Below are 26,635 nucleotides of genomic sequence, written 5' to 3'. Positions count from 1 at the left end.
CTTTTACAATAGCATCCAAAAAAATGAAATATCTAGGAATCAATCTAACAAAGGAAGCAAAAGACCTCTACACTGAAAACTACAGCACTCTGAAAAAGGAGACTGAGGTGGATATAAGAAAATGGAAAGACATCCCTTGTTCCTGGATAGGAAGAACCAATATAGTGAAAATGGCCATACTTCCAAAACTACTATATAGATTTAATGTAATGCTGATTGACATTCCAACAATATACTTCACAGAACTAGAGAAAACAACCAGAAGAGACCTAGAATAGCAAAAGCAATTCTAGGCAACAGAGACATGGCTGGGGAGTATCACAATCCCCAACTTGAAACTATACTACAAAGCTACTGTGATAAAAGCAGCATCAGTGGAATAGATTAGATTAGAAGATGCAGAAACAACTTCAGACATACTCAGCCACCTCATCTTTGACAAAGGAGCCAACCACCCTCATTGGAGGAAAGACAGCCTATTTAATAAATGGTGTTGGAAAAAATGGATTTCAAATTGCCAAAGATTAAAACTAGACCCCTATCTTTTACCTTGCACTAAACTAAGATTGAAGTGGATATTAAGACAGAAACACTAAACTTGCTGGAAGATAAGTTAGGTAGAACTCTTGAAGACATTGGCATAGGAAAAGACTTTATGAACAAAACCTCAGTAGCATGGGAACTAGCACAAAGAATCAACAACTGGGATCTCATCTTATTAAAAAGCTTCTGCACTGCAAGAGAAACCACCAACAGAGCTAAGAGACAACCTACAATGTGGGAAAACATTTTTAGCAGCTGTACGTAAGACAAAGGACTACTATCTAGAATATATCAAGAACTGAAAAAAATCAGACCCCCTCCAAATTCAAACACCCAATTCAAAAATGGGCATCTGAAATGAATAGACATTTCTCAGAAAAAGAAGTAAAAGCAACAAATAAATATATGAAAAGATGTTCAACATCACTGGTCATTTGAGAGATGCATATGAAAACAACACTGAGATTCCACCTCAACCCAGAAAAAATGGCTGCTATCAAGAAACCAATCAATGGGTGCACAGGTAATGAGGAAAAAAATCAGAACCAAGATATATCATGTACAGGTACAAACACCCAATGATAAATGTAAACAAATTGTATACCTAAAATGTACCAATAAAAGAACAAAAAAAAAAAAGAAAGAAAAGAAACCAACCAATAACAAATGCTGGTGGGGGTGTGAAGAGAAAGGAACCCTTCTCCACTGTTGACAGGAGTGCAGACTGGTGCAACCACTGTGGAAATCAGTATGGAGATACCTCAAAGAACTAGGACTAGAGGTCCCATTTGACCCAGCTATTCCCCTGCTGGGTATCTTCCCCAAAGAATTAAAAAGAATCATACCATAGCAATATATGTGCCCCCATGTTTACAGTGGCACAGTTTGTAATAGCTAAAGCTTGGAAATAGCCCAAGTGTCCATCAACTGGAAACTGGATAAAGAACATGTGGAGTTTTTATAAAATGGAGTACTACTCAGCCCTAAAGAATGAGAAACTAGACACATTTATAGCTAAATGGATGCACACTGAGGCGATACTCTTAAGTGAAATGAACAGGACACACATGTGTAAATACCAAATACTTTCTCTAGTGTGAGAATCTGAAAGTATAAATAAGGATTAAAATGATTAAAACGAATAACTGATAATCTGAAATAGGAAAAGGTCCAAAGGTGTAGGGGTGGTGGGAGGGGAAGGGGAAAGGAAAGAAGGGAAAGGAAAAATTATGAGAAAAGAAAAAAATGGAAATGAAATCTATGTAAATAGGAAAGGGTGGAGGGGGTAAAGGGCGCACAGGTAATGGGGAAAAAAATTAGAACGAAGATATATCATGTACAGGTACAAGCACCCAATGATAAATGTAAATGTATTGTATACCTAAAATGTACCAATAAAAGAATTTAAGGGAAAAAAAAAAGATTATGGAATCATTAGCCAGATGTGGTGGTGTATGCCTTTAATCCGAGGCAGGAGGATCACAGCAAGTTCCACTACACAGTGAGTAAAAGGTCAACTTGAACTACAAGACAAGTCCCTGTCTCCAACAAACAGGTTTACAGAATCACAAATAACATAATGGAATTTTCAGGTCCATTATGCTACTTATTAGTTGTATGACCCTGAACAATTTAATGTTTTCAGGCTCACTTTCCTTAGCAATAAAATGTAAGAATGCCAGGCTCATATCTGTGTCATCCCAGCTACTCAGGAGGCTAAGGCAGGAAGATTGCAAATTTGACATCAGCTTGGGAAACTTAATGAGACCCTGTCTCAAAACAAAAATTCAAAAAAAAAAAAGGGAGAGCCCTGGAAGGAAGCTCCTCGCCTCCATCCCAAGCTCCTAGGGCAGTGAAGCTCAGCCGGTCCCAGAACCAGGAAAGGAAGCTCCCGTGCTGCCATCCCAAGCTCCTAGGGCAGAGAAGGTGAGCCGGTCCCAGCACCCAGAAGGAAGATCCCCCACCACCATCCCAAGCTCCTAGGGCAGAGAAGCTGAGCTGGTCCCAGAACCCGGAAGGAAGCTCCCCTGCTGCCATCCCAAGCTCCTAGGGCAGAGGAGGTGAGCCGTGTGGGCACCAGAAGCACCTCCTCCCGTGGAAATGAGAAGACATGTAAACAAGTCTCAAAAACAGACTTCTGGATCACCCACAGCAACCCCAAAGGGAAACCAGATGGAACACTCTGATACTCAACCACCTGGACTCTCTGAATTGGCAACAAAAGAGGATCTGGGAAAAATGAAATCAGAAATAATTACTCAGATAACAGCAAAGATTTTGCTCATGGTAGAAGACATGATTAATAAATCTAGAGGACACAGATAAAAAAAATAGAGGATCTGAGGAACATGGAATCCCAACATAGGAAACAAATGGAATCCATAAAACAAATACAAACAGATTTCCAAGAGATTAAAAACTCCATCAAAAGTCTGCACAGCAGAATGAACCAATGTGAGGATAGAATTTCACATATAGAAGATAGGATTGCAATTAGTGAGGAGGAAAAGAAAAATTGCTTTAAAATTGTAAGGGAACACGAGAAATCAATCCAGCAGCTGCTAGATAATGGAAAGAAAAATAACATGAGACTGATTGGAGTCAATGAAGAAAGAGGAGAGAGTGCAGACGACTTAAAAAAACTATTCACAGAAGTGATGGCAGAAAACTTCCCAAGCAGGGGAAAAGAATTTGACATAGAGATAAGTGAGGCATATAGGACTCCAGCTAGCCTTAGTAAAAAAAAAAAATCTACACATAGGCATATAATAGTTAGGATTCCAGAAATCCAACAGAAGAACAAAATTCTACAAGCAGTGAGAAAAAAGAAACAAATCACATACAAAGGAAAGTCCATCAGAATCACAGCTGACTTCTCAATGCAAACCCTCAAGGCAAGAAAAGCTTGGAGTGATGTATTTCAAGCCCTAAAGGAAAACAGCCTCCAACCCAGATTGATGTACCCTGCAAAACTATCTTTCAAAATTGATGGAGAAATAAGATACTTTCATGACAAAGAGCACCTCAGGAACTTCATGAATACCAAACCGGCACTCCAAAAAATTTTAGACAATACCCTAGGAAAAGACAATGAGGATCACAACCCCAGGAAGCCCAGCAGAATGAATCCACTGGGCATGACAAATTAAACGCAAAGGGGGAGAATCCAACAAAAAGAAAAAGTCATGACAAGGCTTTTAAAACTTTTAACTTCATCTCCCTAATGAGTGTATAATTCAATCTTATTATTGTACTGATTAGTATTTTTCTGATTCTAGAGTTGCACACCATTCCTTGTGCTATACTGGCTATTTGTCATCTTCTTACGTCTACATTTTAATTGGGTTGTCTATTAATGAGCTCTAAGAATTCTTTATATATTCTGGTCATACATTATATGTATCGTAAATATGGTCTGTTTAAGGACTTTTCATTTTAATGATCTCATATAGTTCTAAATTTTGATGGAATCCCATTTATCAATTTTTTTCTTTTATACATCATGTTTTTTGTATCTTAGGCAGTTCTTGCCTACCCTGAATTCATAAATATTTTCCCTTATAATTTCTTCTTAAAGTTTTATACTTTTAGGCTTTCTTATTTAGGTTCATAGATCCCTTCAAGTTATTTTCATGTATGGAAAAAAAGGGTTGAAGTTAACTTTTTATATACGGATACCAGGTATTCTAGTGCCATTTGCTGCAAACACTATCTCTTCCTCGGCTCGTGAATTGAGTTTATATTCTATAAAATGCTAATGTTAAGTAATCTTTCAAAACTCAGTGGACCATATATGTATGGTTCTATTTCTAGATTCTGTTTTATTCCAATGATCTATATGTCTTTCCTTACACTAACACTGCCTTGAGTACTGTAGCTTTAGAAGAAGTCTTAAAATTAGGTACTAAACGTCTTCCAACACTGTTTTTGTTTTTAACTTTTCTAGGTCCTTTGTACTCCTACATAACTTTTAAATTTCAATATCCAATTCTTCCTTTATAGCAAGTATACACAGACCTGAATTTTTATATATACCTTATGTTTTCTAATCCTGCTAAATTCAAGTACAAGTTTTAGGGGCTCCTAGAGATTTCTTAGTATTTTCTCTGTAGATGATCATTTCATCTACATATAAAGATTTTGCTTCTGCCGTGCCAATCCTAACCTAGCTGTGTCATTTTATTGCCAGACTATTTTGGTGGGGACTAGGTTTCAAAGTTTAATGGACAGATAAAGAGTAAGCATATCTGCCCTTGTTCCCCACCTTAAGGAGAAAGCACTGTATCTTCTCCATTTATATAAGGCATTCTCGCTGAAGTATGGAGTACATGTCATTAATCTGTTGAGAAGTTTCTGTTCTACTTCTAGGCTGATAGCTTTTACCATGAACAGCTCTATAGAATTTAGTCCAATACTTTTTCTCCAGCTAGTGACAGGATCATATGGTTTTTTCCTTTCCTCTGTTTAAATGATGACTTTCGGGGGTGGATCTTCCAATGCTGAACCAACACTGCCATCCCTATAACAAAACCACTTTCTACATCCTGCTAGATCTGACTTCCAATAGTTTTTGTTAAACAAATTTCTATCTATGTTCATACTTTTTTCTTCTATTATCTTTATCCAGGTTTAGGATTAGCACAATGTTGAGTTCCTAAAATGAGGGGAGAAGTGTTCTTTTTTCTGCTTTAATTGTTTGATATAATTTATGTTAAAATGTTTATGAGCCTGCTGTTGTCATACAGGTAGGTTTTCAAGCTAGGAATATACTTTCTTTAATAGGTGCTATTCAAATTTTATATTTCCTCCAGAGTTAGTTTCATTAATTTGTCTTCCAAGGTACTTCTTGGAAGTTGTCAAATTTATTTCAAAAAAGATTTCTGTAATATGCTTTCTATATCCTTTTAAATTCTGTAAAATCTGTGGTAACGTCTCCTAGATCTTAATATTATAATTTAAAAAATGTATTACTGATATTGTGTAACAGGAAGAAAAGGTCTAAAAGACCAGGGGAATTGGGAGGGGTAGGGGAAGGGAAAAAAGGGAAAGGAAAACATATGAAAAGAGGAAAAAAAATAGAAACAAGGTCTTTGCAAATAGGGAGGGGTGGAGGGGGTGAAGGGAGGGCAAGGGAAGGGGAAAAAAATAAGAACCAAGATACTCATGTAAAAGTACAAGATCCCAATGATGAATGTAACTGTATTTTATACCTAAGATGTACCAATAAACTTAATGGGAAGAAAAAAAAAAAATCGAGGGCAAGAGATGTAGCTCAGTGGTAGAGCACTTGCTTAGCATATATGAGTCCCAAAAAATTTATGGGAGAGGTCTAATTCATTTCTTATAAAGATTAAAAGAAATAATGTATATGATGCACATAGTACTTGGAATAGACTCAATGAACTGCAGCTATTATTTGAAGCTGTGAATTCAAGGTCATTAGAAAATTTTTCTCACTCTTAACTTTTCTTTTTTGAGACAGGGTCTTGCTATGCAGTTCAAGCTGGGCTTGAACTCACTGCAATCCTCTTGTTTCAGCCTCCTGAGTGCTAACACCCAGCGACTTTTCAAAGTAAGGTATGTGTAATAATACACTAACAGTAGTACGTATTTTTCCCAAGCTACAACACTCTTATAATAGAAGGATGGGAGTTGAAGGTGTAGCTTAATGGCTGAGCACTTGGCTAGCAGGCATGAGGCCCTTGGTCTGACTCCCAGTGCCACAGTAACAAAAAACCAAACCAAAACACCTATACATCTAGAATAAACTGCTGTATATCACAGGATCTGTGTCTGGGTTCAATTCCCAGTAATGGAAGGAAAAAGAAATAAAAAAGAAGACAGATTCTATGACTAAGAGGACCAGTATGTGCAAGGTCATGGGTTCTATCCCCAGCAACAGGGAGCGGGGAAAAAGGAACTTCTACAGCAGTACTATTTGTAATAGCTTCAAAATTTTGCAAACAACTCAAATGTATATCAATACCAGAATGGATACACTATACTGTATTCATACAATAAAACACCATAGTAATGAGAAGGAACTAGGGCCGGGGATTTAGCTCAGTGGATTTGCTGCCTGCTACGTAAGCACAAGGACCCGAGTTCAATCCCCGGTACCAAAAAAAAAAAAAAGAAAGAACTAACCACTGCCGTACTTATTATTACAGATAAGAATGAAAGCAGACAGACATACAAAAAAACCAGGCATACTGTCTGAGTCCACTTACATAAAGATCAAAACAGTCAAAACTTTTCTATGGTAGGATAGTCAGGACAGTGATTAGCTTTAGGGGCATGGTTGAAGGCAATAAAGGGGGGATAGAGAGAGAAGAAAAGAATGCTGTTAATTCTCTTTTTCTTGAACCAGGTGCTATTCAAATAAGTATATTTGCTTTGTGGAAAATTCTTCAAATTTTAAGATTATTATTTGTGTACTTTTCTATATATACTTTATTAGTTTAATTTTATTTTATTTTATTTTTTTCGTAATGGGGATCAAACTCGGGACCCTGTGCTTGTGATGCAGGTGCCGGAACCACTGAGCTAAATCCCTGGCTCTATTAGTTCAATTTTAAAAAACACCTAAAAAGCACTTTTGTACAGTTAACCAGTTGTATTTATATTGGATCTCTCATCACAATAATTAGTTTTAGGTTTGTTTATATTTCAGGAAACAATAGCTGAATTACTTCAGAGATGTGAAAATATGGAGAAGAGGAACACAAACAATGTCCGTTACAAAAAAATTCTTAGCCAGGTGTGGTGGCACACACCTATAACCCCAGCATTTGGAAGGCTGAGGCAGGAGGAATGTCATGAGTTTAAGGCCAGCATGGGCTGCACAACAAGCAATTAACTCATGGCTGAACAAAGCCTACCTAACATTCATATTTTCTCTGTAAAGCACATAACAGATTTCTTCTATTTACAAACCATATGCTACACTTCAGTCTTATGTTTTGGTACCATTTTAAAGAGCAGAATGACCAACATAAAACACAAAACTGGAAAAAATCGGGCTAGGGATTTAGCTCAGTGGTTGTGGCACCTGCCGGGCAAGTGCAAGCACAAGGTCCCGAGTTCGATCTCCGGTCCCACGAAAAAAAAACAAACCTGGAAAAAATCATGGCACCAAGCAGCTTATGAAAAGAATACTTAAAAAAAAAAAAAAAGAATACTTGATTACAGTATGAGAGGCTGAAACAAGAAGGCAGAGCTGTCATCACCTCAACTGAAAATATGCATATCTGGTGACTCAAATTTGTTGTACACTGACCATGTCCTTTGAATGACCAAAGTACTCAAGTGGTGATTTGGGAGTTACAAATTAAGTACTGTACTAGCAAGTAGGCAAAATGGCTGATATGGAACCTATACTATAGACAATGAAAATAAACTATAGAAGAGGTAACTGTACAAGAGATCCTTTTCATCCCTTTCCTATAGTTACTATTCAGGTTTCTTTTATACTTCCAGAGATTTAAAAAATATACAGGTAAACAAAGACAAATGTTAAGTTCTTTTCTCTCCTATTTTGGATACTTTGTCCCATACTGACATTTTTCACTTGACAATATATCTTGATCTTTTCATATCAATAAGTTAGTTTCCTCTTTGAAAGTTGTTGTTATATGGGCACTGTGGTGCACACCTGAAACCCCAGCTCCTCAGGAGACTGAAGTGGTAGGATTGTAAGTTCCAGGGCAGCCTCGGTAACTCAGCAAGACCCAAGTGGAGTCAAGACCCAAGTGGGAGTAGAGTATCTCAATGGTAGAGCACTATACTGGCATGCTAAAAGCCTTAGGTTCCATCCCCAGTACTGACAAATGAAACAAAAACTAATCCTTTTTTTCTTTTTGCCCAGCAAAAAATATTCATTGGTGGTATTGAAAACTTACATCAATCTCCATGTGCCGAAACCTGCACACCTGTCGAAAACAGCGTCCTTCTTGCCACAATGTGCAAACAGTTTCATTTCCTAGTGCAGCTTCACAGTGACGGAATGGGCAGCTGTCACCCTGTTGAAAAAGAGAACAGAGAAAAGAAATGTAGCCAGGTATGGTGGCACACACCTGTAATCCCAGCACTTGGAAGGCAGAGGCAGGAGGATCACTGCAAGTTTGAGGCTACCCTGGGCTACATAGTGAGTTCAGGGCCAGCCTGAACTACAAAGCAAGACCCTGTCTCAAAAAGCCAAAAAACCAGGGACAGGGATTTAGCTCAGTGGTTCTGCCGCCTGCCTCACAAGTGCAAGGTCCCAAGTTCAATCCCTGGCACCAAAAAAAAAAAAAAAAAAGGAAAAGAAACATAGCACTGAAATATATCCTACGTACAATGTCCATAACAAGAATTTCCTGGAATGTAAACAAATACAAATTAGTAAAAAAAAGACAAGAAAAAGAGACAGGATAACAAGAATAATCGGAGGCCAACAAATTTATTATTTCCTATAACCTATTTTTAAAATTTTATTGGTACATCTTAGGTATACAATATGACACTCATCATTGGAAATTTGTACCTCCTATAACCTATTTCTTTTTCTGGTACCAGGGATTGAACTCAGGACCTTGAGCTTGCAAGGCAGGCGCTGGAACCACTGAGCTAAATCCCCGGCCCTATAACCTATTTCTTGACAGTAACCTTTATCTGATCTGTCAACATGAACAACCCATGCTAAGAGATGGGGTTGAAGGACAAGTAGGAATGTTAGGTACTCTCCAAAAGAATACATTAAAACTGTTTCATATATCCTACCTTGGGTAACTCTGGGTTTTGGACAGAAAATCAGAAAGAAACAGACAAGAATTTAAGTATAATTAATGTATAGCAGTTATGCTTCTTTGTATACTTTATCTGGAAACACTATTGTGAAAACTGGTATGTAAGATAGATTACTTTTTTTTGACAAAGAGTCTTGCTTTGTAGTGCAGGCTGGCCTTTTCACTTTTTGTAGAATATGGGAAAATTATAATTACATATAAAATGAAGAGAAAAAAATAAACAGGGCTGGGGATTTAGCTCAGTAGTTCTGCCACCTGCCTCGCAAGCGCAGGATCCCAAGTTTGATCCCTGGTACCCCCCCAAAAAAAAAGAAAAAGAAAAGGAAAAAAATGAACAATGAACTCTGTTATTTTTTACAAAAAAAAAAACACCTGACAGCAGATAATAAACAGTTAAACAAAACAAAACATAAAAACAATTACAGACATAAGGACCACCCCCCCGCCCAGTTTTATTAAAGAAACAATAGAAAGATGTGATTTGGAGATGGAGATTCTTACTTTGGTACATGTAGAATAGAAAAAAAAATAGCAGTCTTCTCCTTGATTAGACATGCTGAGTGAATTCACGGATCCCAGGTGGCTTCCTGAAATAAGCCACTGCTTCCTCGAAGTGAGGACCAGCTCCAAGTCCTCTTGAAATGGGTTGAATCTTCCAATCTTCCAAATGACAACTCAAGCACAGAAATCGTCTTTAAAATGTAATCCTAAAATGAGGAAATACGTTAAAGTATTTCAGGTAAATTCTTCCAATAACATGCACTTGCCCTTACACAACCCCATAAACACACTGATCATACACTCCTGTCTACAATGTAAGTTTTTTGTTAAGGACAACTGTGGCCTTTTTTTTTTTTTTTTTTTGCATTCTCTCTGGTGTCTGATAAACTGCTTCAGCATAAAATTTAAATAAGTACTGTTAAATAAACACATGATCTACATTTTAGATTAATGGGACCTGGATTATTTTACACAAAATAACTTGCTAAATCTACATTTCTGACAAACTAGGTCTTTTTACCTGAGTGAAAAAGTCCAAACATCTTTGTAAACATTTGTGTTATTTCTGCCTAGTATATAATTATAACTAGGCAGAAAAATCTTACTTGGCTAGAATAACTTGTGAAACTACCTTTGAAAACATCTCTGGAGCTAGCTTATATATTGAAGTTGGCTAAAAAAATTGCACAATTATAAATAAGCAAGAGAAAAATCTTCAGGGCTATTCTCATAAAATAGTGATTGAACAAATCAACAGTCTATCTCCTAGTTCCTGCCATACCGCAGGTCCCTATACTAGAGTATCCAAAAAAGCCTCTATAAAAGCAAAACACATAGTAAGAGCACATAAGAGACTACAGAAGGGCCAGGCATGTAGCTCAGTGGTGCCATGCTTGCCTGGCAAGCGCAAGGTCCTGAGTTCGATTCCTGGTATGGGGTTGGGGAGAGAGACTATGGAAGGAGTTTGTACAAGCTTATACTCCAGTGGACTAGATTTCATAAACACTAATCTACCACTTGACAACAAACTAAATTCAAGCTTATCTATTTTCCACTATTAAGTCCTAATCAAAAATAATATGCCATGATGAAAACATGCCCTCAAGTTAACAACCTAGGTTAGAAGAGTCTGCAACTAACCAAATACCAAAATCTTGAAAATCTATCTACTCTTTGATCCAATGAGTCCAGTTTTTACAATGTCCTAAAGAAAAAATATTCAACAAATACACAAAGTAATAATGCACAAGAAAGTTCATCATTATCTTGTTTCCGGTTTTTTTTTTGGTACTGGGGATCGAACTCGGGACCTTGCGCTTTTGGGGCAGGCGGCGGAACCACTGAGTTAAATCCCCGACCCCTCACTATCTTGTTTCTAATAAGGAAATAACACCCAGAAACTTAAATGTCTAAAAATTAGAGACTGTTTTTAAAAAACTTATGATACGGCTATATAATATGACAATACTTAGCTATAAAGTTTGGTACCCAAAAGTGAATGCTGGTGTAAACACACAAAACAACAACAACAAAATCAAAATTTTAAAAATAAGTATGGATATAGCTTTAGAATAGGGTCATGAAGGAGGCTGGAAGAGTTCAAGGTATTTGATATCAAACCCTACAAGACACTGCTGCTTGGGCTGGGGATTCAGCTCAGTGGTTTCGCCGCCTGCTGCACAAGCGCAAGGACTCAAGTTCAATCCCCGGTACCCAAAAAAAAAAAAAAAGATATTGTTGCTAGACATAATAATGTTAAAGGTGCTTCTGGTGAAATCTTGTCGAAAATGTTACTGGAAACTTGAGTAAAGATGATTCTTGTTATGAAGTAGCAGGGAACTTAGTGGAGCTGTGCTCTGTTGGGTGGAAGGCAGAATTTGTAAGCAAAAACATGGATATTTACCTGGGCGATTTCTTTTTTTTGGTACCTGGGATTGAACTCAGGACCTTGCGCTTGCGAGGCAGATGGCGACACCACTGAGCTAAATCCCCAGCCCAACCTGGGAGATTTCTAAGCAAAAGGTGCAACAGCTGGTTTCTCTTTGCTGTTTAAAGTAATGTGTTAAAAGGAAAGATAACAGGCATCCATCACAATGCAGGCTCAAAGAATAATTTAAAAACTGCCCCAGGAGGGTGTGCTGACACACACTTATAATTCCAGGAGTTCAGGAGGCTGAGGCAAGAAGGCTAGGCAATTTAGTGAGACCTTATCTAAAAGTAAAAAAAATTTAACAAGGGCTGCTGATGTAGCTCAGTGCAAGGGCCTGGGTACAGTACCATAAAACAAGTAATTTTTTAAAAAACTGCTTGAAATGGGAGTCAAGTTTCTTTTTTGGGATATTCAAATAATTATAATGACACATACACAAAACAGAAAAATATTAAGCTGAGGAAAATGACAAAGTTTAATAGAAAAAAAATTTTACAATGGAGAATAGGGGCTTAGTATCTGAAATTAGAATCTCAAAAAATATACATTAAACTAGTTTTAGGAAAACAGCCCACAAACTAATCAAACAATAAAATGGCAGCCATGATATGGCAACAAAATAGTATGAAGTAAAAAGGATCAAGATACATATTCCCAGCGATGAATGCATTATGTATAGCAAACATATATTAATAAATTTTTAAAAAACAGCATGAATCAGAATTTTGGGGCAATTATGTCCCAATTAACTCTGTAAAGCTCCCTCAAAGTTAAGCAGAGTATAGGAGGCATCTCTTTAGAAATGTTTCAGCAGAAAAAGATCTTTATATATCTGTTTTACACTATGGGCTTCTGTAATTTTCACTAGGAAAAAAAAGAAAGAAAATGGCTGCTAGGTGCAGTGGCACATGCCTATAATCTCAGCTACACTGGAAATTGAAGCAGAAGAATCCCAGTTCAAGGCCAGTCTGGGCAACCAACTGAGACTCTCTCAAAATCAAAGAAAAATGGCTGGGGATGTAGCTCAGTGATAGACCACTTGCCTAGCATCACAAGGCCCTGAATTCAATCCTCAGTATCACCAAAACAAAGAAACAACCTACAAGTTAAATTTAAGATGCACAATAATACTATTGCGAGCAAAAACCCAAAATCAAAATGCACACTGACAAATTTTTTTAATTTTCAAAGGAAAAAACAAAATTTAGGATGCCAAGAAAAACCTGGTTAGCTTTCAGAAGTAAATGGCTGTTTCAAAGTAGACAATTAAAATGAATAACTGACCCTCTATCGAGCTACCCAAATTAATACCAAAAAAAGGAGAAATCTTTTAACATCTATGCTCTCAGCAAATTTTTAAGGATATAGCAACAATACAAACTAATACATTACTATGAAAATAAGTGGAAAGAAGAGAAATCTTGAACTGTAAGAAAACCCAAATATCTAGCCTCTTCCCTTAATAAGGGATTTAATAAAGGGAACAAATAGGAGTATAAACATCAATGAAAAACACAACTGGATTATAAGAGACCACTGGCAAGAAACTCTCAGTATACAAACCAAAAAGTGCAGGGCCAGAGATGTAGCTCAGTGGTTCTGCATCAGTCTGGCAAGCACAAGGTCCTGAGTTCGATCCCAGGTATGGAACACACACACACACACACACACACACACACACACACACACACACACACACACACACACACACGACGGGGATGGATGACCAAAAAATCTATGTCACAATGAGAGAAAAGACACGTGACATGGAAACAGTCCCCAAAAATAAAATTTCTAGTTGATAGAAATTCTGAAAAGGAACAGAATAGAGATAAGAAAAACAATACCAGAAAATTTCTCTACATTGAATGGACTTGAGTCTTTAAAAAAGCTCATCAAATGCCTGACAGAACTTTGTTTTAAAGACATCCCTAGTACACATAGCTATGGTAAAATTTCTGAATTCCAATGTAAAGACAGAATCATATCAACTTAGAGGAAAGAGCAGACTGATACATTATTATACTTCTCATCTGAAACTCTAAATATCAAAATATAGCCTTTCAAGCTGTATTTCAGACAGCTCAAAATCTGGAAGATTTTAGACTTAAAAGCCCAAGTAAGGCATTAGCTAATGAAACAAGATGTATACTAAAAGTAATATTACATGATCAAAAATCGTGACCATCTAAGCAAGATTTCAAAAAGGAAAAAAGGGGGTGGGGAGATGTAGCTCAGTGGCACTGTGCCTTCTTGGCAACCGCAAGGTCCTGAGTTCAATGGGGGGGGGGGGTTAAGTATAATGCTCAAGAATAAAAAAGCAAGCTCAAATACGACATCTACTCTTTTAAAAGGGCCAGGGGTAGTGTTGCACACTTGTAATCCCAGCTACCCAAGAGGACTGCCAGCTCAGGAGAAGCACAAGTGTCAAGGCTAGCTTGGAGGCCTTAGCAAGACATACCAAAATAAAAAGACGAAAGGAGTATATCAGGTAGGGATATAGCTCAGTGGCAGAATGGCTGTCTATCAGGCACGAAGCCCTGGGTTCAATTCCCAGCACTGCAAAAAAGAAAGAAGAAGAACTCAGTAAATCATAAGGAACTTCCTAAACATCAGAAACCCTAAGTACTGAAGCATGGTACAACACTAGAGGTCAGCTCACTTAAGATAAATGAAGGACTCTAAGTTCCTACTATCCTTCAACAGAGTCCCAGAGTCTAGTATATACAGTAAGAAAACAAGGCATTAACCAAAGAAAGGATGAGACAAAAATATCTAGCTGAAAGTTATATGTTTGAAAATTAGCAAATCTCAACAGGCAAAAAAAATTACTAAAAATAGTAACAATGTAAGCTAGATATACAAATACAAAGTCAATAATTTTGCTCTATGCCAGAAATAATCATTCAGATAAGAGTCCCATTCATAATAAAATTATATGTATGAAGAAAATAAAGAAGTTATGCAAGAGCCATATTACATTAAAAGCAAAACAAAAAAACAGATACAACTAAGGCATAGAAGACCCGGATAATGGATAAATGGAGGATAAGCAAGTTACTTCTCCCAGGAATAACGCATACATTTAATGCAATTCAAGTCAAACTCCCAGTGAGACTGGTCATTCGAGAGATGCAAATTAAGACAACACTGAGATTCCATCTCACTCCAGAAAGAATGGCTGCTTATCAAGAAATCAACCAATAACAAATGCTGGAGGGGCCGTGGGGAAAAAGGACCCCTTTTCCACTGCTGGTGGGAGTGTGGACTGGTGCAACCACCATGGAAATCAGTGTGGAGATTTGTCAAAAAACTAAAATTAGGGCCGGGGATTTAGCTCAGTGGTTTTGCCGCCTGCTGCGCAAGCGCAAGGACCCGAGTTTGATCCCCAGTACCAAAAAAACCCCAAAATACAAAAAAACAAAAAACACTAAAATTAGAGGTTCCATTTTACCCAGCTATACCTCTTCTTGCTATCTTCCCGAAAAAATTAAAAGCATCACACCACAGCAATATATGCACATCCATGTTTATAGCAGTTTGTAATAGCTAAATCTTGGGAACAGCCCAAATGCCCATCAACTGACAAGTGGCTAAAGATGTCTCGTATATATATACTGGAGTGCTACTCTGCCATAGAGAAGGATGAGGTTCAGGCATTTATAGCAAAATGGATGGACCTTGAGACCATACTCTTAAGTGAAATAAATTGGACACACGCGTAAATACCGCATCGTTTCTCTGGCATGAGAGACTAAATGTGGAAATAAGGACTGAGACGTATAATGGCTGTTGGAAAATGAAAACAAAGTGTTCAAATGGGAAGGGGAACAAGGAAGGGAGAGAAAAAGGAAGGAAGGGACAAGAAAAAAAGTGAAGATAGAAGGAAAAAATGGAAGAAAAAAAATCCCAGTGAGAGTTTATTACTAGGACTTGACAGACTGTAAAATCATTTAGTAAAATAAGTGTTTGAAAAAAATAAAAATACTCTAAAAAGGAATGGAAGGGCCGGGGATTTAGCTCAGTGGTTCTGTCACTTGCCTGGCAAGCGCAAGGAGCCGAGTTTGATCCCTGGTACCAAAAAAAAAGGAATAGAAGAGCCTTGCTCTACCTGATATTATAGATGGTAAGTCTAACAATGTTTAAGTGTAATACTAGCATATGAACTAGTACATGGGTCAGCAGAACTCAAGGGGACTCATAAGTAAATCTGATTTATGAAAAAAAGTGGCATTTGAAATTAACAAAAATGGCCAGCTATTTATAAAAAAAGTTCCAACTTCCTTTGCAAAAGTTCCAAGGGAATAAAAGCAGAGATTGCAAAACAGTTCTAGCTCACTAATTAGAACACTATAATAAGATTCTGAATTCCTTAACTCTGCGATGCAAAAAGACAAGCCATATCATAAAAATGGTATTTTTATAAGCTCTGAATAAAAAACTTTTTCTATGATAGCAAAGTTAAAACCATAACAAAACTGATAAAAATGAAAAAGATTGATCAGCACATAGCCAAAGATTAGTATCTTTACTAAAAAAGGACAAATCAAGAGCATCTGCAAATCAAGAAGACTCCATTCGTTCTGTAAATTGTTATGACCTCCTTAGAGCATACTATTAAAAACTCTACAAATTTGCAGCCAAAAACTGAAAATAGTTTACATAGGTATGTGCATAAGGCTATCACTGCATGGAGGGTAGTTTTGCTTGTAATGGCAAAAACGCAAATGTCTATCAATGAGTGATTCGTTAAATCCTGGCATACTCATACAAGGAAACCCTACATAGTCATTAGAAAGACTAGGAAAAGACATGTGCACAGACAACTATGTTGTGATAAACTATAAACAGCACTATTCTCCAAGGACATGGAATTATAAGATAATTTCAACTTGGTTATATTATTTTTACTTTGTGTATGATTATCCAAAGAAAGACATAAGAAAAAACGATGCCTCCAACCAAAAACTAAAAGCTTGTAAACTATTATAAGCATAAAACCCTGGACAATGGACTTTCAATTTCTTACTAGTATGGAAAATTATGCCTTAAATTACAAAAAAAGTTTACTCCTTTCACAAGAGAAGGCCCATTTCTGTACTTACATTAGCTGGTTGTTCTCGACAGGAACGTCTGTGTCTTCACTGAGTTCCAATCTATTACGCCTGTAGGTCGAACCAACACTCAATCCATGAATTAATAATAATGAGGCAGAAAGAATTTTCTTCCTCACATTGCCAAGGAAATCTCTCAGCCACAATTGAAACACAGGATGTGTTTTTAAACATCTCCCAACTACTGGAAGATTAAGTCCATTCGAATAACCTTTGTCAGACTGGAGACATTAGTTATCTCCTCAAAAACAAAAGCCAAAAAAGTTCATTTAAAGATGAACTTGAGATTCAAAGAATCATTAAAAAAAAAATCCATCTTCCATAGCTGAACAATATAATTTAAAAAGAAAAAAGAAAAAAGAAAAAAAAAACACCAAAATTCAATAAGATCCAATTTCTGGTCTTCAAGATTTCTTCACCTATTAAGAAAAAAACAGAAACCTTCCCCCATCTTTATTATGTGTATAATAAAAGCATACTTGTATGCAAAAATATAAAGTGTTTTATGTATATAATATACATATATACTAACTGGCTTATACACACACGCACACGCACACACAAATGTGTAGAAATAAAACATCTGGGTAAGTTTCCCCTTTTAAAATACACTATAAAAGTCTTTAAATTTGGGTTCATTACTAAAATAGTGAACTTATTTTTATACCAGAGAACTGTGAAGTTGATGTTACATTACAATTTGCCCAGCCCACAAAACAACATGAAGGAAAATCCCTTACACATATATCAATGTGCATAATATGGATGTATGTATAGCAGCATTATCAGGGAGTGTTTAACCAAAAAAGATAGAAATGTATAGTTACAGAGTAACTACAGAGTGGTGCAGCAAGCTGTAGAAGGCAGAGCAACATTATAGCCATTCTGAACTGGTACTGTCAAAACAGAAAGCTTCTAAGGGAAGTTTTCCCTTCTTCTCTTATATCAACAGTATTACTGGCATGGCATTAATACTGGCCCTGCAAAGGCTTGCTTATACAGCCTATATCCAAATTCTTTACTACTGATAGTGATAGCTAAAGACTGTAATTACCCATGTACTCCAGTTAATAAAAAGGTAAACTTTCGGAGCTGAAATTTCATTTCACAATGGTACATTTACTGTTTAAGAATTTAAAAAAAGAAAAAAAAAGTATTTTGATACACAGAAACAAGTTTTCTAAATTTTTGAAGACAGGCCAGTAACAAAGCAAATTTGATTCTCATGTAATAAATACTACATAATTTCTAGGCTAAATCTTCCCAAATACTATCGAAGACACATCTAAAACCAAAACTTAAAAAAAGTGGACACCTTTTACTCACACTTAATACTAGTCAATTTTCCAGGAATTTTTTGGGCAGGGAATATCCCCAAATCTAAAATGAAAAAAAGGAAAAATTGGGATCTTACATTAGTTATTCAGTCTGAAACCTTAAATAGTTGTTTACTAAAAGTCTTCATTTTCTGGCCTATTCAAAGAAACATACTTTCAGAGTGGAAAGGTATAAGGATTATTGAGATCTGTTCACTCATTTCACCAATGATTCCTAACACATGAAAATACTGACTGCTTACTTTTAGTTAAAAATACAGTGGCTAGAAAAACTTCACAGTTCAGAATACAATACTATGGATCATTAAGTAGGCTTTTTAAATTAGAAAAATATTCTTTGGGAAATGCACACTGGGTTTCTCAAAGCATACTCATACAGGGTTTGTGATTCAATTCCCACTGAATCTTTTCCAATTTTGCAAACTTTTTATTATGTTAACCATAAATTATGCAAAAGCACCTATAGTTTTGTTTTTATATCACAAAGGTTAAAAAATGCAATTCAGAGACGTTTTTTCCTAATTGTTTTCTAATATTCCCCTTTTATAAAGATCTAATCCTAAATATAAAGTTAACTCTATCACACCCAGTAATTTGAAATTATAAAGCTGACCAGTATGAGGAGGTGAACAGAAATTTCCAAATACAGTACCAAAAACAATTTTGTGGGTTTTCTTCTTGCAAAGCTATAGACAAGCATCAGGGTTTTTAAAGAAACAGAAAAATGGAGAGGGGGAAGGAATACCAAATTGGTATTTTTTTTCCTCAATTTATAGGTTTCAGAGTTATCAAAGCTTCCGTGTTGGGGGAAATTCTGACATCAGTTACTACTAGTTCAATCTACCAGCCAAAAATAGCTGAAGGCCTTTCAATGCTGCACCGTATTTTTTAAATTAAAATGTCTTTTCTTTCTCAACTGATGTAAACATGTTCAAAATTTTCAAGTGTAACACTGAATTACAACTGTAAAATCATTAAAGTAAACTTTCATTTTATCAATAGTATATTGCTTCTGAGGAATTTTCAGCCCTTGTTTTTAGGTTTCCCCAGATTTGGTTTTGTTTTGATACAAATTATCGCTATATTGACCAGGCTGGTCTCAAACTTTAGGGCTCAAGCAATCCTCCTGCCTCAGCCTCCCAAATGGCTGGGACTACAGGTATGCACCATCAGGCCCACTTTTTTTTTAATTAGTATGATTACATATAATGACTATACCAATAAGGATACAATAACAGCAAAAAGTTTCTCACTTTAAATAGAGAAAAGAAAAAGAAGTTAAGGTAATATTTCTTTTTCACTGCTTTGAACAACCTTATTTTCAGGATCCCAACTCAGAACCAATGTAGAATAATCATAGTTAACATTTTTCAAGTTCATTTTCAGAAACATCAATTGTTCTATATTGTCAAAGTTCAGGCTTGTGATCTGCTTTGGATGAAAGTGGCTATCTGTAGTAAAGATACATTCAGATTGCCAACTACACATGGGGCAACTTAGATACTGAACGGCAACTTGGGTCAAAGCTGGCCATATGCTCACCTTCCTCTGCCAGTAAATCAAAGGGTCATTACCTCCTGAGAGCTCTGAATATTTCTCTCTGAAGTACTCATCCACTACTGCTATAGCAGAAGGGAACATGAAGCTTTTGCTTCCAGAGATAACACTGTCTGCAGCTGAGCTATCCATGGAACCTGAATTGGAGGTGCCTTCTTCTATAGATGAGGTAAATGAATAGGTTCCTACTGTAACTGAGGAACCAGAGGCTTCTGTAGTTGCAGTGTGGCAGGCCTCTGGGGAAGATTCCATGTAACTACAAACCTCTTCTGCAAGGATCTGCTTATAAGTTTCTAAATCCGCACCATGAGGAAAAAAATCTTCCAAGCTGTTCTTAAAGCATGGATCTAACAATGTAGCCAAAATACAGGGCTTAGACTTGAGCATGGCACTTAGTAGGGTATCAGTTTCAAGTTTCAGAGATAAACTGTCCACCAGATTGAGAGCTTGAGTAATACCTCTGACTTGAAAATTTTCTCTGAGTTTCTGAAGGGAAAGGAGTAGATGATGGATTAGGGGTAGCACCTGATTCAATCCTGTGGTCTTTACACTTACTTTCTGGGTGGCCTCCTCAAATGGCTTAAGAATATCACAAACATATGTCATGAGAGTCCACTGAAGGGAGGTGAGTACAACTCCACTGGCTCTACCAAGACTATGGTGAACTGAGTAGCAATGCTCCAAGAGCCATCTTAACATATAAAAGGTAGAAACCCAATGACCAGTTTCATCCTGCTTCAAATTCTTCCATGGAAGCTGGTGATCATTTTGGAACTCTTGTAGTATCTGACGGGCCTTGACTGAGTGACTAAAATGGTGACAGGTTTTCCTAGCGGCCACTAACATATTCTCGATGCTTTTGTGCTCACAGAAAAAGTCCTGAATGACAATATTTAAACACTGCAGGAAGCATGGCACATGGGTAAAACCACCATCTTTGATTGCATGCACCACATTAGAGGAATTGTCAGAAACAATGAAGCTAGGGATAAGGAAATTAGGAGAAAGCCACAGACCAATTTGGTCATTTAATTCTTGCAAAATGTTGGTTATCAAACAATCTTTGGCCAAACCTGTAACACAAAGCACTGCCCACTTTCTAAAATCAGGGATCCTGCCATTACTGGGAGAAGATGCAGTTTCCAAAGACACCCAGTGTACAGTCACAATGAAATAGTCAGTGGATGGGTCATGGGTCCATATGTCAACAGTCAAGTGGATCTTTTGGCTTTGAACATTCTCTAAAGTTAAGAAAATTTTTTCTCTGACACAATCATATAACTGAGGTACAGCCTTAGTAAAAAAGTAAGTCTCTGACGGCAATCTATAGTCAGGAGCCACAATCTGCAGGAATCTCTGAAAAGCTGGGGTTGAGAAGTAGTTGTAAGGATGCATATCCTCTACAATCATTTGAATAATTGCCCGACTTATTTGATTAGAGGCTGAGTTTTCACAAAATGTTGTCTCTCTCTCTTGTGCATGCATCTGATCGTCTTGCTCTGTAGCAGGAATAGGACTTTCAGATCTATTTTCAACCTCTAACACAGGAGGTTCATCTGAATCAGAGTCACTGAGGTCCTCAGCTGTTAAATCTTGGCTGCCTGTAGACTTTTCTCCATGTAAAGTATCATTCAAGAGATCACTATTCTCAGTCTCAGTCTCATCTATTCCATTTCCAATAGCACCACTGTCTTTGTTGGCAACAGCCCAATGGATGGGATGTGTGGCCTGCAGGTGTCGTTGAAGTGTTGAAGTTCCCAAGTGGGAACCTGGCCTACCCCGGCTCACACTTCTTTTACAAATATTACACACAGCTCTTGAGATGTGCTGAGGATCAGTGTAAAAAAAATTCCAAACTGCAGATGTCTTGGCTCTGGTTCCAGGTACTAAGGCATGCTTTACAATGTTACTTTTGATGAGAAATCTCCCTCTTTCTGCCCTCAGGGCATCAGATGCTGATTTATCACATTTCTTACCCATTCTATTATCATCTAACGAATCTGTAGGAATATATTCAAAGCTTCCACTGCTTCCAGGGGAAGGGGGAGATAAAGATACATCCAAAGTAAAATCCTCCTCCCCACTTGTGACTCCAAACTTGTTGGCCCTGGTCCAGTGAGGTGAATGCCTTGCCTGCAGATGTCTCTGAAGAGTAGACGTACCAAGATGGCTGCCTGGTTTACCCCTGCTGACACTTTTTTCGCACAGATTACAAATAGCCCGCCATGTGTACTGGGGGTCAACATGAAAGAAGTGCCACACGATGGAGGTCTTGGCTCTGGTACTAGGTAGATAGATCTGTTTTTCTATATTGCCATCAAAAAGACTTTCTTCATCCTGCTCAGGGGCACTGGAGGCTAACAAAGCAGAGGCATCTGCAACAGGCCTCTCAGATCCTAAATCCTTACTAAACTTTTTGGCAAGGATCAATTTTTTTCGGCGTCTTTTCCCCTTAATCCGCAAACCCTTCTTTCTTTTCTTTTTAGCAGGCAATTTTGCCTCTTTATCCACTCCTTCTGCCACCATCTTTCCCTCTACCACATCCTCTTCATCTGAATTAGAATTAATGGAAACGCATCCCAGAATTCCAGCACCACTAAAAGTGCTGCATCTTCTGTCAGGAGAGAGTGGAGAAACTGGTACACTTAAAGTACATACACTCATTCTCCTTTTGGTTCCAAAATTCGTACCAGAATCTGTTAACGGGTTTATTACTGAAGTACAAATACAGCTATTACTTTCTATTTGTATTACCTTTTTTCCAATTTCTATGGGGAGTCAAATTCCCTTCGGACCAATGACTTTGAAGCCAGATTATTTTTGGAAGAAAAATAACAGCAGTGGAGAACATTCCCAAATTCTTTGTGAGGGGGCATTGAGATCCCTTCCAACTTTCTAAATTCTAAATTCGAACAGTCCAGCATCCTCACGTTACTGAAAAATGAACTGAGGCCCACTTTCCCACAGTCATAGAGTTCAGTTGGTCAGTAGTAGCTGAAGCCAGAGGTTTCAAATCTCAGGTTCACGTTCTTTCTGCTTCATCAAGATTTGCACCTGCTTGAAATGCCTTCAGTTCTTAAAATATGTATTTTTATGATGCCTCATAATAGTAACATCGATTAAAATAACTGTCTTAATTCTGAAATTATTTTCAGGAAATTTCACTTAAACAAAAACATTGTGCACCACTCAACATTCATCACTGATTTTACAATACAACCCAAAAAGTCAATTCTGGAAAGCTAAATCAGACTCCACATACTGGTCATTAAATGCTAGTTGAGCCCTTTCAATTCTGACTAAAAGCACTTTTTTTTAATGTAAGTAGCTGAAAAAAATTCTTTGGGAATAAAATTTTAAAACAAGATAACAAGCAACATTTTCAATTTACCGTTTCTATTAAAAGTTAACATTTTTATACTGAAGTTTTACGGCTGTCAACTCACAAGTTGACCCCTATACGAATAGCAAAAACTGAAGTAAGAACTTTAAACCACTTCCATTTCTTTTACATTGATCCCTCCCCTCTCCTCCATACCTACACACATTTACCCTACAAAGCATCGCTATTACTAGTTCCACAGCCTCCTTCTCAAGGTCCAGAACCAAGGCCTGGAAGATGTCAACAATATGGACCTTCCCCATGGGAATCCGCACCGATTATGGGAGTTTAGGGGGTGCTCTTCGTTACGGGTTCATCAATCCTACAAGGAGAACGGAAGGGTCCCTGTAGCTCTTGATTCCGAAGAGGAGGGCGGGGGCAGGGTGGGGAACGGGTACGGGATAGCTGGGTAAGGTCAGTGGCTTCGTACGTGCAGTTTGAGAAATCTCCGAAACAGGAGGATCCTAGAGGGCAATGAGCAGGTAAACTCGGCTCCTGGGACTCGGACTACTAAGGCAGTGGGGGTCAGCTAAATTACAGACGCTGTCGCCGCGTAGAGAGCCATCTAGTGTCACCTGCCTCTCTGCGGCCGAAGAACGGTTGACTTCCAGGGGCGCTCGGCTCCGCGTTTCCCGAGCGCCGGAAGTGGGGGAGGGGAAGGCCGGTCGGGAAGGAGCAGGCGCCGTGGGGGTGGGGCGCAGCGAGTGGGGGTGGGGCGGATAGGAAAAGTGAGCGGCAGCCGGGCTCCCAGCTCACCCCCGCGAGGGCCGCGGCCGGGAGGCGGGGGGTCGTTACCGCGGGGCTCAAAGACCCCGCTCTGGCTTCCCAGGCTAGGCCGCGACCCGGGGGCGAGGGAAGGCCTCTGCCACTCCCCTCGCCCTTTCCCCCACCCCCCTGGCCCCAAGCCACCCGGCAATCAAAAAACGGGTCTAGTTACCAGAGAACAGAAACTTTACCGAACCGATGACACTATCTCTGATTCCCGCCTGCTGCCACGTCTTTCTTCTCTCTTAGCTGTTGCCGTCCACCCTCCTCACAGCAGCAAAAATCTAAAACTGCCAGCGTCAAAGATGGCGCCCGGCTACAGGCTCAAATCTAAAACCCGGCCAGTAATAGTGCCAGCACGACGCAGAACGCGGGAATTCTGGGAGGTGTAGTTTTCTCTATGAGGCAATACCTAAAATGGCTTCCCGCGTCATAGGGTCACGTGGGAGGCGAGGCGCTCGGCGATTGGGTCTCTTGCTTGGCAACGATTGTGGTTTCCGCAAGTTCCGTGGCTGTCCACATCATCTTTGATAAAGTTTTGTTTTTTTTTTAAATCAAACCAGTTGAGCGAGAAGACTGCAAGAACTGTCTACCAGGCAGTAAGAGTTCAGTTTACTGTTACCAAACGTTTTCGTCTAAGCCGTGTATAAATTTAATTAAGAAATAAACTATTTTCCCTTGCAATGTTGAAGGATTTTAACGATTTTCTTTCTTTCTTTCTTTGTTATTTATTTATTTAGAGACAGGGGCTCCCTATAGAGTTCAGGCTGGCCTTGAACTGACTTTAGCCTAGGTTGCCCTTGAATTCGAGATCCTCCTGCCACAGCTTCCTAAGTGCTGGGATTACAGGCATGCGTCACCACCTATTATTTTTATTTGAAGTTAAATTGGGCTTTGGGGAAGTTTATTTCTTAAGACAAATTTTGGTGCTACAAAAGGAGGATCCAAGGTTCAAGCTCAGTCTGGGCAATTTAGTGTCTTAGTGAAACTCTTTACAGAGTCTCCATGTGGCTCAATGCAAAGGTCCTCAGTTCAAGCCTCAGTATGAAAAGAAAAGAAAAGAAAAGAAAAGGTTATGCTCATTAAAAAGTTTATGAGGGGGTCGGGGATTTAGCTCAGTGGTTTCGCCACTTGCTGCGCAAGCGCGAGGACCCGAGTTCTATCTCCGGTACCAAAAAAAAAAAAAGAAAAGTTTATGAGGGTTGCAGGATGAAAAAGAAAAAAAGTTATTTCCCCATTTTTGTTATTAACATTATCCTGTATTTTCCCATTCCGATGTTTTTAACCATTAAAAACCCCACAAATATATAGAGTAGGAAATTAAATCTGTATTAATTTCATTTCTGAGAAATAATCTCAATAATTTAACATATAACCTTTTTTTCTTTGTAACTCTTTTTTGTCTTTCTTATACGTGTCCTCTCCACAGTGAAAAAGCACTTTTTTTTTTTTTTTTTTTTTTTAACATATATTTGGCTTAACAGCATGTATCCTACCTGTAGTACTACATGGCAAAAACAAAGAAGCGTTGGGCTGGGAAGTTAGCTCAGTGGTTCCAGCGCCTGCCTCCCAAGCGCAAGGTCCTGAGTTCGATCTCCGGTACCAAAAAAATAAATAAAATAAAAAATAAAGCAGTATTTATTTGCCCACTACCTTGAATATTCAGCATACTCTTTGATAGTATAATCATAAACTGAAGATTTTAGATGTAGCTTACAAATATATTTTTGCAATTAGTTTTGTTACCCTTCACGTAACAAGTTTAGACTTCATGCTTCTTACTAGTTTTAATGCTTAAAATTATACAATTGCTTCCCTACTATTTATGTAGTTATTTTAAATTTATGTTCTCTGTTGGCTGCAGTAAATCATTGAGCAAAAATTTTAGAGAAAGGGCCCAGTGTGGTGGCACACACCTGTAATCCCAGCACTCAGGAGGCTGAGGCAAGAGAACTTCGGTGAGTTGGAGGCCAGCCTGAACTACATAGTGAGACCCTGTCTCAAAAAAAACCACAAAAAAACCCCCATGGAATTAGTATGTTCAAAGCATACTATGGAGTATTTTGAGGGGGATTTGATACCAATGTCTTTTTTTTCTGAGCTTTTCTTTTGTTAACGTCATATTTTTTGTTTTTTGTTTTTGGTACCGGGGATCGAACTCCAGACCTTGTGCTTGCGAGGCAGGCGGCGGTACAACTGAGCTAAATCCCTGGTCCCCTTAACTTCATATTTTTAAGTAACTTTTTTTTTTTTGGTACCAGGCATCAAACTCGAGACCTTGCACTTGCAAGGCAGGTGCCGGAACCACTGAGCTAAATCCCCGGCTTAACTTCATATTTAGTAGTGTATTTTTCTCATTTATATTGATCATATTCATCATAGGGAATTTGTATCTGTACATAATATATCTTGGTTTTTCATTTTTTCCCTCTCCCCTCCCCTCCCTTCAACCCTTCTTCCCCTCCCTATTTACAAAAGCTTTGTTTTCATTTTTTCTCTTCTATGCTTTTTCCCCTTTTTCCCTCCTTCATTTCCCCCTCTGCCCTGCCACGTTCCCCTTCCCATTTGAACACGTTCTTCCTACTTCCCAGTATCTATCCTCCATTATGCTCCTTGTTTATCCTTTGGGTTTCTCACATAAAAGAAACAATGCGATATTTAAACTTGTGTGTTTGATTTATTTCACCTAAGATTATGGTGTCAAGGTGCATCCATTTTCC

General features: G+C 38.1%; 3 protein-coding genes across 15 annotated transcripts in view; all 3 read right to left on the bottom strand.

Moving 5' to 3' along the window:
- The window catches only part of Zc3h11a (zinc finger CCCH-type containing 11A), a 53,677-nt gene extending 29,438 nt beyond the window's left edge, over positions 1–24,239 (bottom strand). For 2 of the 13 annotated variants that reach the window (XM_004862175.4, XM_087193931.1), the window contains exons 1-5: positions 24,088–24,237; positions 18,201–18,254; positions 16,866–16,925; positions 9,831–10,036; positions 8,445–8,564 (exon numbers count right to left, since the gene is read on the bottom strand). In XM_004862175.4, the coding sequence (XP_004862232.1) occupies positions 8,445–8,564; positions 9,831–9,884 (174 nt within the window). In that variant the 5' untranslated portion in view covers positions 9,885–10,036; positions 16,866–16,925; positions 18,201–18,254; positions 24,088–24,237. Of the gene's footprint in view, positions 1–8,444; positions 8,565–9,830; positions 10,037–14,221; positions 14,320–16,865; positions 17,477–18,200; positions 18,255–23,425; positions 23,444–24,087 lie in introns of those variants that run through there. The other 11 variants (XM_013078617.3, XM_087193930.1, XM_087193927.1 and 8 more) reach the window with 10 other exon arrangements.
- LOC147823188 (uncharacterized) lies at positions 17,660–17,758 on the bottom strand. The gene has a single exon (XM_087193932.1). It carries the CDS (start codon positions 17,756–17,758, stop codon positions 17,660–17,662), a length of 99 nt encoding a protein of 32 aa, XP_087050058.1.
- On the bottom strand, positions 19,129–23,427 carry Zbed6 (zinc finger BED-type containing 6). The gene has a single exon (XM_021242448.2). It carries the CDS (start codon positions 22,430–22,432, stop codon positions 19,490–19,492), a length of 2,943 nt encoding a protein of 980 aa, XP_021098107.1. The 5' UTR covers positions 22,433–23,427; the 3' UTR covers positions 19,129–19,489.
- Positions 24,240–26,635: the final 2,396 nt, after the last annotated feature.

Source organism: Heterocephalus glaber, unplaced genomic scaffold (assembly GCF_053883595.1).
Source record: "Heterocephalus glaber isolate CG9 unplaced genomic scaffold, H.glaber_assembly_v1.0 deba00001600, whole genome shotgun sequence".
Lineage (NCBI taxonomy): Eukaryota > Metazoa > Chordata > Mammalia > Rodentia > Bathyergidae > Heterocephalus > Heterocephalus glaber.
The sequence above is the reverse complement of the archived record's forward strand: the minus strand, read 5'-3'. Positions and strand labels throughout refer to the sequence as shown.